The following is a 13,774-nucleotide window of genomic DNA, read 5'->3' as shown; positions in this document are numbered from 1 at the left end:
CTAGATTGTCGTTTATCTCCTGGTAAATAATACTAGAACGTGGTATATCATGGTAAATCATGGTTAACTATGCTGTGTGTGTGTGTGTGTGTGTGTGTGTGTGTGTGTGTGTGTGTGTGTGTGTGTGTTTTTGTGATTTATGAGGACATTTCATATGAATACACACCACACTATGAGGACATTTTGAATTATGAGGACAGGGCCAGTGTCCTCATAATACTGACAATGTAGAAGTGTTTCTATTGCTAGGGGGAGCTCAAAGTCAAAATTTCAGCTCATGTCCCCATAGTTCACAATTACATGATTTTGTGTATCAGCTGTGTATCGAGACAGCGCCTCTGTAGGTGGGTCAGTGGTACTGCATCTCCTCATGAATATTCACCCATGTGTATGGAATTGAGGATTGTGATTGGCTGATCGCAAGAAGTCCTCATAATTTCGGGTTTTGTCAAACCACTGTGTTAATCTCGTTCAAACTCGTTCATCAAAATGAAGGAATCTTTTTTCGAGTCATTTCGTTAATTTAAGGGGCTTTAAATGTTATACTTTTAACAGGCAAATTCCCAAAACACATCCACCTACGCAATCTTGATCATATTCTGAATTAAGAAATAATTATAATGCAGTAAAAAATAATTCACAGGTAACATAAATAATAACTTTACCTTCCGAGTCTTTCGTTCATTTGTCACGTGACAGACGCAATGAACGGATCCCGTTAATGAACGATTCATCACCACATTTCTGAGACAGCCAGCCACGTGCGGATCAGTCTTCACGGTGAAGAGACGTCAGGTAAGAATTGTGTTCAAATTCCAAGCACCCAGCTACACTTCAAGTCTAAAAACTGTATTAATATTATTTTTATATTCCGTTGGTAGTAGTTTGAAATATTCTAAAGTTAATTTGAATTAGCAGTTAGGCTATAAGCTAGCTTTGGTGACACGTGTCTGTATTTCACAACGCGTGAGGATTTAATTTAATATTGAACTTATTAATCACGTTATTGCCATATTGAGATCATATTTATTTCGCGGAACATTTGGGCAGTGTAATGAGGTTGACTTGTGAATCAGTATAACGTTAATGTTAGTTCGATAACCTACTCAATTTCTAGGTCCCTGTCGTGCAATTTAGGCCTAACAACTATTATTTAACGTTAGTATCCCGAAGCATGGTGATTATTTGTAACTGAAACTTTGTTCCTTAGCTAGTCCTAGTTTTTAAGCTGAGGAAGGTGCTGTTAGTCAAATTATAATGGTTAACTTTAGGGACATCTACAGTGTGTTTGAGAGAGAAAAGCAGCATGTTTAAAAAAAATTAAAATCACTAAACACAAGATTCATGTTTTACTGTACTAGTAAAACTTATTGGTATTACATCCTGGTATGTATAATAATCGTTATTGTTAATAATTTCACCGTTCATAATAACAAATAAAGGTGTAAAACAGTTGATTATGTCAGTGATATCTAAAAGTCATGTTGTAAACTGATTAAAAACACCATGTGGCCTTTGCAGGAGATGGCAGCTACAAGATCCAGGAGGACCAAATTAAAAACTAAAGAAGAAGCAGCCACGTCTGTATGTCCTCATATTCACTGCTGGTGTCATATTGTGTATTGAGAAGGATAGACAGAAGTTCAGTATTAGTCAGATTGGACCATAGTTTGTGTCTGTATGTCCTCATATTTACCAGAGTACTGTCACTACAGTACAAACAGTGTTTCTCTTACTTCAGTACAGTCGGATTGGACCATAGTTTGTGTAAAAGCAATTGTGCAAATTTATGTATTTATAATCAAACTGTTTTCTTTGTTCCTCATAAGATTTCAACTGAGACGGATCCTCAGTTGAGACTTAATGACACCAATCAACAGGTAATTTATGTACCATTTAAAGGGGTGGTAAAACACGATTTGACTTTTCTAACTGTAGTTAGTGTGTAATGTTGCTGTTTGAGCATAAAACAACATCTGCAAAGTTACAACGTTCAAAGTTTAAAGCAAAGGGAGAGATTTGCATTTAAAGAAATCAATTTCTAAGAACTACAGAAACGGCTGATAGGGACTACACGACATTCCTGTGGGCTTGCTGACATCACTAAGCCCAATATTTACATAAACCCCTCCTCTGGGAACACAATAAATAAAGGGGGCGAGGCAATTTTATGTTGCTTTGGAAAAGAGTTGTTGTGGCAGTAGAGTGTCGTTGCTGCTATGCCGTCGAAATGCTGTTATTTTCACCCAGATTGCAGGTCCACTTTGTTGTCTTCCTAAGGACGGTTACAATTTATTTTTTACTTGGTCCCTCATAATTATAATCCAAATGCCACTCTCTGTGCTGCACATTTTCCGGAGGAAAGCTTCCTCAATCTACGCGAGTTCAATGCAGGATTCACAAACGGCTTGTCCTGAAAGATCGAGCAGTTCCAACTGTTGTTTACGAGCCACAACCTGTAGGTATGATTTTTTTTCGTTGATGCGTTTTCCTGTAATAGTTCGTATTGTTAATTGTACGTTGTAGCAAGGAAGTAAACGAAGGACAACGCTGTTTGGCTCCACAAACCAGTTTGTTAAATGCTAATTCATACGTATCCGACGAACACATACAAACTTCTGTTTAATATCACCAGCGCAGCGAACTTGCACTTGGCGGTTAGCGAATCACAGCACACTGGGCCAGCTAACCAATCTGAGCCCATTGCGTATTTTTGAGGGCGGGGCTTCATAGAACCCGGAAATCATCCGACCGTTTTTACAAGGAGGGACAGAGCAGTGTAGAATAATGGTTAAATATGTGAAAAATGCGAATTTTTAAAAACGAAGCATGAACACATGTTACAGTGCACCCCACAAACACAATCAAGCCTTCGAAAAAAGGTGTTTTACCACCCCTTTAAGTTTTGGCAAAATCATGTAGAATCTCCATACGTTGAATAGTTTGTTTTCATGTAGATAAGATGCTGTCCTCACAAAAATCCATACCAGTGAGGACTTTGTGCTAGAGTACATTCTCACACACATTAATTGTTAATCTATGAATTCACCTGTATTATCTGTTATTCTGAAATGAATCTTCATTAAACTCCTTTTTTCTCTCTCCCACAAGATCTCTACTCTTGATCCTCAGCTGACTCTTTATGATCCCTCTCAACAGGTAATGTTTACCATTGGAAATATGCGTTTATTTCTAATGTTTTTTTAATTGTCAAAGACGTGTTGATTTCTAATCCAATAAGGCTTTTAGAGTAAATGGTTAGTTATAAGAAATGTTTTCATATTTCTCATAAAGCAGTACACATGATTTTCTGCTTATCTGTGTTTACAAATGTTTAAAAATATTTCATAGGTGATATCTGAAACAGAACAACACACCAAGGGTTTTGTCAGCGGTGAGGCAGATGATGGATCAGAGAAGGTGATTTTTAATTTGTGTGTGAATGTAACCTAGAAAGGGTTTGCCTAACACCGTGTCCTAACTACACGCGACGCGACGCCGCGACACGCGATAAAAGGTATATTTTCCATATTAATCAAAGTTTTTGTCCTAACCAGCTGCGACGTCGACACGCGACGTTTCTAATTTAGAAATGGTTTCTATTTTCCTGCGATGTCGCACTGGAACAACAAACACAAAGTATGGCAATGATAATCTCAGGCACTATTTATGTGCTTCATTTAAAGGTATAGCGGAGGATCTTTCCGAATTTTAGATAAGACCCGCCCTCTCGACTTTTTGAAAAGTTTGATTGATTCACCAGAATGATTGACAATTAGGAGGACCAATAGTATACACTACCCACCCGGAAGTAAAAAAATCCTCCGCTATACCTTTAATGTTAAAAGTGTGTAATGTGACTTTGAATGTCATTTAGTGCTCCAGCTATGAAGCTGTAAAAGCAACAATGGATATAATTCACCTCAGATCTTGAAATTAAACAAATGGAAACAAGAACGTTAAAACTGTGAACAAACAAGTGTATTATTTGACAAAGATTGTTTTAGTAACTCAGTAGCCTATGTATTTTTTTAATGGTGTAATATTTTATAATTTGATTATGTAGCTACTAATCCATTTTCGTGCGATTGCCGTCAAGATAACTCTCTAGTGCTGTGCACTTGCCGCGAGACCCCGCCCACACACTGTTCTGATTGGCTGTGATTTTTGATTGACGTTGTGGTGTCTCACAGTCGCGTTGCGTCTAGTGTGGACAGACACACTGCCTGTCGCTGGAATCTTCTCGCGTCGCGTGTAGTTAGGACACGGTGTAAGGTAAGGGAGCCCTGCTCCTGGAGAGCCTCTGCCCAACAGAGTTTAGGTTCCACACTAATTTAACACTGCTGTTTGAAATGGTCATGTTCACAATAGCTAGACAGGTAATCATTTCTATGGGCACTCAGCCAATATGTACCATGGTATTTAGAGAAGTCTCAGCAGATTTTTCACTACAGTCAGATTGGACCATAGTTTGTGTCTGTATGTCCTCATATTCACTTACTAGAGTACTGTCACTACAGTACTAACAGTGTTTCTCTTACTTCAGTACAGTCGGATTGGACCATAGTTTGTGTAAAAGCAATTGTGCAAATTTATGTATTTATAATCAAACTGTTTTCTTTGTTCCTCATAAGATTTCAACCGAGACGGATCCTCAGTTGAGACTTAATGACACCAATCAACAGGTAATTTATGTACCATATAAGTTTATAACGATACAGCAAACCCACGATTCGGATCGTTTCACGATTTTTTATATATTTTTTTTAATGTTAAATTAAATATTTAATATTTTTATTAAATAAGATAGTTTGAAAAACCTGTATAAACTGAACACCAAAGAACAATATTAACTATTAAGCGGTAGTGACGCCATGTAAGGGACCTAAAGCGCGCCTAAAAGCTGTCACAAAGAACCGGTAAAAGTAATGATTATGAATGTCAAATATAGCAAGGAGACATTTCTATTGTTTATTAATAAACAAGTGTTTTCTGTGTCAAAGATGAAGTTGACGATGCTGACTCGCGATCTTCGCAGTAGTGAACTCGCCGGAGAGAAATGCACATACGGATTACATGAGCCGAGAGCAGTCTGTTTTCTTTTTTTCGTTTTGAATTGTTTTGTTTAAAAGTAGGCTACACAGTAGGCTACACATTCCAAGCTTTCTATCGATATATGTCTCCGGTCTGTGAGGCAAGTAGCTTATATGCTGAGTTTCGGTTCATTTATGAGACGAGCTCCAGTTCACGCGCCTGCGCCTCCGTGTCCTGATTATATTGCCTGCTATATTTATTATTTATTAAATCCATTCAATTGGTTGATGAAACATTGATTAAAATTAAGATAACACAATTTAACAAAATTCACTTTAAAGAAAGGCTTTCTACAAAAACAAACTTAATGAAGTGGTCAATCATGTCTGCCCACTCGTCTCCTGATATACTGCGCATATTATGATCTTACTCACGCTTTTCACTTTTCATATAATCAACATAGATTAAATTAAAAAGTGTATTATTTTATTTAAACATAAATATGAAACTAAATCGTTTTCTTTAATGACTGGGCTACAACATGTAGGCCTATTAGCCTACAGTACAGAGACATTCAATGTCGGAGCGGGATTTGAGTGAACGCCGTCTTATCGTTGAGCATGTCGGGGGAGAGGTACGATTTTCAAACAATCATCGAATATTATTTTACTTGATATGCCAATCCTTAATATTTGGTGTTTTAAATGCGTATTTGAGGTCTCTGTGAAAGTTTGAAAGCTTCTAGTGCTGCTTTTAGAGTGCTCACGTCCGTAACAGAGAACTGTCACATCCTTAACATTGTTTTTTCCTCATAAATGCGAAACATGATAAATAATTCGTAGAAAGTTCTGTGGAGAGCCAACCCTTCTTCATTCAGTGGGTAGTATTACTTTTGGTTTGCGCAGTGTAATTCACAGAATTACAAAAAAAACATTTGCCACCTAAAAGTTAAAGATTTTTTGTGTCACGTCCGTAACGCATGTATAGCCTATTTCCCTTATATTAAATATAAAAAGCATATGTAAACTGATATTTTTCTAATGTCTGGACTCCTTTATTAAGGGAGTATGGATATATAAACAGATGTTTCAATATATTGGTATTAAATGCGTTTTCTGAGAATTTATATTTCAAGTTTTGACTGCAAATGTCACGTCTCCCAATAGTAATTTAAAGATGTGGATCTTGAAGGGAAGGATGACTCTAGGAGTTGGAAGGGGTGTGTTGCGATTCTGCCTTCTCACAACGCAACACAGGATCGTAGATCTGAGTATCGTGGTTTCGGTTTCATATCGCGTATCGTTACAGCCCTAATCTCCATATGTTGCATAGTTTGTTTTCATGTAGATAAGATACTGTCCTCATAAAAAGCCATACCAGTGAGGACTTTGTGCTAGAGTACATTCTCACACACATTAACCCTCTGGGGTCTGAGGTGTTTTGGGGGTCCTTGAGATGTTTTGACATGCCCTGACATTTGTGCTTTTTTCAGTTGCTTATAAACATATTAATGGCAAAGGTATAATTACACTCTATTTAGCACAAACAGGGCTACCATAATATGTGAGCAACATGTGTGTACATGTTTGTATTTTTGAGAGAATAATGTTTATGCTTTAACAAAAAATTAAAGTTTCTGAAATAAGGCCAAAAAACACATACTAAATATGTGTCCACAAGACTTTTGAATAATGGATGTTGTCGCCGAGAGTTTTTTCTTCAAAATGATCTGAAAATCATCCTGCCTAATCATTCACATAAAACAATACATTGATTTAAACTTTGTAAGACACATTTTGTTTGGAAAGGCAATATGCATGGGGTCGTGATTCACACCTGAGAAGACGACCCGCATAATGAGCCACATAACGAGCCTTTCATTCGGGTGTGTCACTGAGAGGGTATACCACAAGTAAAGAATGTGAGGACTTATTTTGTATGCATGCAAATTGCATAATATCCAAGGTAAACATTTCTAGTAACTATGCAGTTAATTCTCATACTGTATTTTCAGAAAGTTTTGGAATATATCCTCTCCCCAAATGTCACTAATAAAAAACTAAAATAATGTAATGAGAAGGTTTATATTGACTTATTAAGATGTTACTTCTACCTTGTGAATGTTTTGCTATTTTATTAAACAGTTTTCACATATGAATCAACAATTACAATTTTAACAATATTTCAAGTGTAATCTTTCTTTGTAAAAAGTATACTTTGATTTTATCATACGTATTTCAAAGTTAAGGATTCATTAGTTTGAATATTGGAACAAACACTATGCTAACATCTTAATTGATAATTCAATATACCTACTTTATTTTTCACAAAACATCACATACTATATATTTAACGTGAGCAGAAATTGGTGAACAAAAGCTTATTTGATGTGACCGTAGTCTTTTTTACAGTAAAAACTTTATAATCTATCCAAAACTAATCAACGAAATCTTGTCTAAACATTCATATTTCATCTGTAACACATCGTTTTTATGATATATTTGCATATACATGTTAATTTGCAGTTTAATACGTTGCTTATACAAAGACATTTTATTTAAACATATTTCAGTCGATTTTTACTCATCTCAGTATTGCAATATAGTTTGGTAAAAGCTAAACTAGTAGATGTGTTCATGTAAAAATAACATGTTTACTAATGTAAGTGCAAGTGTTAACGAAAGGCACAGATGCGCGCTGTTGTTCACAGCTGTAGTAAACATCTGTGCCATTCATTCATTCACACACAGACACGCGATTCATATTCAAACAGTCTTTTTGCGTTTACAGACACTATTGCATATCGCGATTAGAACAAAGCACTTAAGAATAAAAAACTTACTACAGTGCTCTGAATAGCTGAATCCGTTGGTCCTCGATGTGAAACTAAATTATTCCTAAGGATTATTCCTCACAGCGAAGCAAGATGACATAAAGGGCACAAGTCTGATTAAACTCGCAGTGTGTTTTATCCAGCTGATGTGGGCGTTGACACGTTTGCATGGATTGCTTCAGATCATTTGCGTTTGAATAGCGCGTGCTCTCTGTGTGCGTTTACATTAATGATTGCTGACCCCAGAGGGTTAATTGTTACAACTTCAAATAGATTCTCCTCACTCAGTGAAACACCCACTGAGAATCCTGTTGAACGTGCCCTAGTTATTGGCGATTCTATTACACGGAACGTGAAAATAGAGCCACCAGCCACCATAGTCACATGTTTTCCGGGAGCCAGAGCGCCTGACATCAAAGCAAATTTAAAAGTGCTGGCTAATGCTAATCGTAAATTCTCTAAGATTATTATTCACGTCGGCGCAGACAATTGGAAAAGTTTTTGGGGCAAACCTGACCTGTTGAAAAGAGATGGTATTCATCCCTCCTGGGATGGTGCTGCTCTTCTCTCTAGTAATATGGCTCATAGTCTTAGAGCTCAAACATGACAATCTGGGGCTCAGGTCAGGAAGCAGACAGACTGGCTAAACCGACCGTCTGCTAGTGGCCTCGCGTCACCAAGGTCAGATAAATCCCATCACATAGAGCCTCTTTCACCTAGATATCATCATATAGAGACTGTGTCTGTTCCCCGAATTAGGACGATACAAAAAACTCCTAAACCCGTTCAAGGGTAAAAATGTAATTGTTGTTCAACAAATAAAAAACAGATGTAATACGAATGAACAAATGATAAAGCTTGGGTTGCTGAATATTCGATCCCTTACTTCAAAAGCACTTATTGTTAATGATATGATTACAGACTATAACCTAGATGTGCTGTGTTTGACAGAAACCTGGCTAAAACCAGACAGTTATATTACTTTAAATGAGTCCACCCCGCAAGATTACTGTTATAAACATGAGCCTCGTCTGAAACGCAAAGGGGGAGGAGTTGCTGTAATTTATAGTAATATCTTCAGAATAACTAAGAAGTCTTGTTTTAAATGTAATTCTTTTGAAGTGTTGTTGCTTAATATAGCAATATATAGTGTAAATGATAAATCACGTTTGAGATTTGTGCTGGCTACTATATACAGGCCACCAGGGCACCATACAGACTTTATCAAAGAATTTGCTGATTTTCTATCAGAGTTAGTATTGGCTGCAGATAAAGTACTAATTGTTGGTGATTTTAATATACATGTGGATAACGAAAAAGATGCATTGGGATTGGCTTTTAAAGACATTCTTAACTCTATTGGAGTTAGACAACACGTGTCAGGACCTACTCATTGTCGTAATCATACTCTAGATCTAATATTATCACATGGAATCAAAGTTGATGCCGTTGAAATTCTGCAGCAGAGCGATGACATCTCAGATCATTATCTAGTCTCGTGTAAACTTCATTTAGCCAAGGCTGCAAAGTCGACTCCGTGTTGCAAATATGTTAGACCTAGGGTTGTGCCGATAGACGATAGTATCGTGTATCGACGATAGACAGAGATATTGTCGATAGCAGATGCCTTTGACGATATCAATACGATAATTGGCTTGTTTTCCCATTAATGTATTAAATTATTATTATTATTATTATTATTATTATGAAGCTAGTATAGTTATTAAATTAATTAGGAACTACAATTATATTTGCCTTGCCTAAATTCACGACATCACCACAACCACACTTGCGACATCACCACACTTGCGACACGACGCGCGCGTGTGAGGACTCCTCAAAGAAAATGTTTTTAAAACAGACAAAAAAAAAAACTAATTCCCACAACGAAATTTAATTGCAAGGTGATCCATTCACAAATTGTCAAGAGTGCTTGTTTTAACAGACGCATCATTCTTATACAGAGCCAAGATAAAGACGGCATCGTTGTTCGTCAGTATTTGGTTTCCATGGTAGGCCTTCATTAACAAAATATTTAATGACACTAATAACACTAAAAACAATACAATTACAAAATATTAATTATAATTATAATATCAATAAAATTATATAGGGCGCCTAGGCCTACTAAAGTCTTTAGTTCACGAAGCATCTGTGAAACTCTGCCAGTTTAACAAGAAATATTCTTCTAATTTTTTCACTGTCAATAATGTAAGTCCACAAGAGAAATATTAAGCCAGTAAATTAAGATAGTTGCTGTAGCCTACCATTATATCCACCGTCGTCTCTGAGAGAATGCGCCGTTAATGCAGCGAAAGCTCAGTCGGTTTCTGCTTTCGTTTTCAGGGAATGAGAGCGTTTACATGCACGTTCTTAACTCGATTAGGCTATGCTGAATAAACTGACAATGCATGTGGTCATGTAAACGCATTAACCCGTTTTCCTTTATCAGAGTCAAGTCATAAGTTTAAGTAGCCTATAACCGATCGACTTTTAGATTTTTGCCTCTGATTTCTCCCGGCATTTAAAACCCGCGTTATTTGGGCTTATTGAAGTGCGGTGCGCATATGAAGTGCATCAAGGCAGAGAGAGCACTGGTAGGAGGACATATATCGCAGACTCCGACTCTTTCTTGACCCAAGAAATTATTAAAACTTGTTCACATCTCGTGCAGACGTACAGTGTAGTTACAGAATGCTGCATCTGTAACTGCGTGAGAGGATAATGTGTGTCCGTAAATTTCCCGCTGACATGTTGAAATACTCAGAGTCAGATACAAGAATGATTAGGATATTTTTTTTACCTCACTATTCCAGGAAATAACCTGATTTAGCCTATTAATAAACACTCCACCTTTACTAGCAAAATAAAAAAAGATTTTCATTTAAAAGGAAGTAATAAAACAAGCAAATTGATGAGTAAATAAGCAAGTTAATAATCAAATAAGTAAGCCCCGCCCCCCTCACGATAATATCGTGTATCGCCGATCTCACAGGCTGCGATAGGACGATATGAAAATGGAGCATATCGCCCAACTCTAGTTAGACCTATCACTTCTGCCACTAAAGATTGCTTTATTAATAATCTTCCTGATCAGTTTCATCATCTCAGCATCCCAGATAGCTTAGAAGAACTAGATATTGCGACAGAAACTTTTAACTCTCTCTTTTCCAGCACTTTAGACACAGTTGCTCCGTTGCGCTCAAAAAAGATTAAAGAAAATGCTCCAACGCCGTGGTACAGCGAGCACACTCGGGCCCTAAAGAGAGCAGCCAGAAAAATGGAGCGCAACTGGAAGAAAACAAAACTAGAGGTATTTCGCATTTCATGGAAGGAGAGCTCGATTGCTTACAGAGAGGCCTTAAAATCTGCTAGATCTGCTTTATTTTTCAACCCTATACGCTGATTTCACGCAGCCGTTATTTTGAAATCGAAAGTGAGGCTCCGGTGGGAAGAAAACCGAAAGTGTCGCCTTTAATCACAGGAGAGTCGTGAATGCGATGGCGTATTGTTGTTTAATGATGTCAATTCTAAAACTGTACATACATTTCTTTAATACTTCAGACTATATACAGTGAAATTCATTTATAAATATTTTTTTTATATATATATATAATTCAGAAAGTAAAAAAGTAAATAATCTTCATTAAACTCCTTTTTTCTCTCTCCCACAAGATCTCTACTCTTGATCCTCAGCTGACACTTTATGATCCCTCTCAACAGGTAATGTTTACCATTGGAAATATGCGTTTATTTCTAATGTTTTTTTAATTGTCAAAGACGTGTTGATTTCTAATCCAATAAGGCTTTTAGAGTAAATGGTTAGTTATAAGAAATGTTTTCATATTTCTCATAAAGCAGTACACATGATTTTCTGCTTATCTGTGTTTACAAATGTTTAAAAATATTTTGTAGGTGATATCTGAAACAGAACAACACACCAAGGGTTTTGTCAGCGGTGAGGCAGATGATGGATCAGAGAAGGTGATTTTTAATTTGTGTGTGTGAATGTAACCTAGAAAGGGTTTGCCTAAGGTAAGGGAGCCCTGCTCCTGGAGAGCCTCTGCCCAACAGAGTTTAGGTTCCACACTAATTTAACACTGCTGTTTGAAATGGTCATGTTCACAATAGCTAGACAGGTAATCATTTCTATGAGCACTCAGCCAATATGTACCATGGTATTTAGAGAAGTCTCAGCAGATTTTTATAACAAGGAATTAGGCTAATATTCTTTCTTTTTTTCAACAGAATTGCAAACATGATGTAATCTCCTCGGCAGTATCAACTTTGAATAAATGTAACCGCTGTAGTGGACCCTTTTCTGGTTTTAAGTGGATTGGTGTGAAGTGTAAGGGTAAGTATTTTGTTCTTATAAGTAATATATTCTCTTTATTCCTTTCTTTTTTTAATATAAGACTCCATTTCTCTGCCTGTCACACTTTCTCGATGTGTGCCTTAAGTTTTGTTTTATGCTCTATAATTCATCTAATTAGTATTTCTTATTCTCTCATCTTTCTTATTTCTTATTGTTACTTTCATTCACACTGATTATACACTCTTATGCCATTTATAATAAATAAAAAAAATGTATATATTGATCAAAATGAGCGAAGTATGTAACCAGTCACGGAAAGTAGGGACACAAGTCGGTTCTGGGGCATTTTGAGTTATTCACGGTTTCTGAAAGTGTAGTCTCCAAGCTTTCCAACGATGTGTAACACAAGGAAATCTGATAATATTTGGAGAAGTTATGGCCATTTAAAGGTAGGCACTCAAAAAAGCACAAAGATGAGAAAACAGCCTCTGAAAGATCTCAGCAGTTCTCGCCTCTCTCTCCTGCTGGGAGTGACAATAGGGCTCATTTACATCTCATTTAGATAAGCCATACCCCCTGTAAAGCTGTAAAGCACAGGAGGGAAAATGTGCCATCATAGAAAAAAAAATATATGTTTGCAAACAGGTCATATATAAATGTCTCTTAGCATCTACCGATAAAACTGTATAGGCAACTCTTGTGTAGGCTACACTGAATAAAAAATAAGATAAACTGTCGACAATGTTCAAATCAAAAACAGGATGTGCTATCTGCTATGTGATATGAGTAGGCTATGAATCCAAGTATAAATCAGAATCAGAATAGATTTTATTGCCATTGTCAATGAAAGGTTTCACAGACTAGGAATTTTCTTCGGTGTAGCCTACTTGTGTAACATGAAACAAACTTTTGCTAATGATAAATAAGCAATAAACTACGGGCATAGGCGTAATTTGCGGATGGGACATGTTCCCACCACTTTTTAAAACATCTCGCGACACAAATGTACCAATTCTACAAATAAATAAAACATCTCCAGTTAACTGGCAGAGCATTCATTTCGTTAGTTTTTTAAATAAGATACTAGCTGAAATGTGTTTAAATCAAGTGATCAAAGTGCTCGTTGCCGCTGCGATCAGTGGCGCGGATACAGTGTTTTCTCGTGTGGCTCGCGCATACACCACACTGTCTTAACTCTACGCGCGCTTCAATCCGAAGTCACAAAACATAATGCAAACGTTTGCGTGTCCCTGCTTGATATACAACCACTGATGAACATAATCGTTTTGATGAGAGAAAAAAACTCTACGAGAATTTTGAAAAAGTATCCGGCTCAACTCTAATACACACACACACACACACATCTCAATTAAATACATTTTGAAATAATATAATAATAAACAAGGCTCAAACATCGATTTCGTAAAAGACATGCGTGTTTATTTGAGCACTTGCGTCAATGAAACATCATACTAAAGCCTTTAAAGCATTGAAATAAATATCAGTAAATAATATTCACTTAAATATAACAGTTAAATATCTAAAACATTTTTTATATTTCCACACAAAGACGCTTGATATAGCCTAATAGC

At 36.6% G+C, this 13,774-nt stretch overlaps 1 protein-coding gene across 2 annotated transcripts; it reads left to right on the top strand.

Annotated features, from left to right (window-relative positions):
• Window positions 1-203: 203 nt before the first annotated feature.
• On the top strand, window positions 204-13,377 carry LOC311080987 (uncharacterized protein). 2 transcript variants are annotated; one of them, XM_084111310.1, is made up of 8 exons: window positions 204-1,584; window positions 1,830-1,880; window positions 3,112-3,159; window positions 3,352-3,420; window positions 4,635-4,685; window positions 11,543-11,590; window positions 11,783-11,851; window positions 12,116-13,377. In XM_084111310.1, exons 1-8 carry the CDS (start codon window positions 1,507-1,509, stop codon window positions 12,413-12,415), a joined length of 714 nt encoding a protein of 237 aa, XP_083967436.1. In that variant the 5' UTR covers window positions 204-1,506; the 3' UTR covers window positions 12,416-13,377. The 2 variants fall into 2 exon arrangements, with proteins under 2 accessions (XP_083967436.1, XP_083967437.1); XM_084111311.1 differs by having other exon boundaries at window positions 11,783-13,377.
• Window positions 13,378-13,774: the final 397 nt, after the last annotated feature.

Source organism: Abramis brama, assembly GCF_963993115.1.
Source record: "Abramis brama genome assembly, chromosome: 4".
Taxonomy (NCBI): Eukaryota; Metazoa; Chordata; class Actinopteri; order Cypriniformes; family Leuciscidae; genus Abramis; species Abramis brama.
The sequence above is the reverse complement of the archived record's forward strand: the minus strand, read 5'-3'. Positions and strand labels throughout refer to the sequence as shown.

Coding starts and splice junctions, on each gene's coding strand:
- LOC311080987 (XM_084111310.1), top strand. CDS start 1,507: ATGTGGCCTTTGCAGGAGATGGCAGCTACAAGATCCAGGAGGACCAAA. Junction 3,421..4,634: donor CAGATGATGGATCAGAGAAG/GTGATTTTTAAT, acceptor GTTCCTCATAAG/ATTTCAACCGAGACGGATCC. Junction 11,852..12,115: donor CAGATGATGGATCAGAGAAG/GTGATTTTTAAT, acceptor TTTTTTCAACAG/AATTGCAAACATGATGTAAT.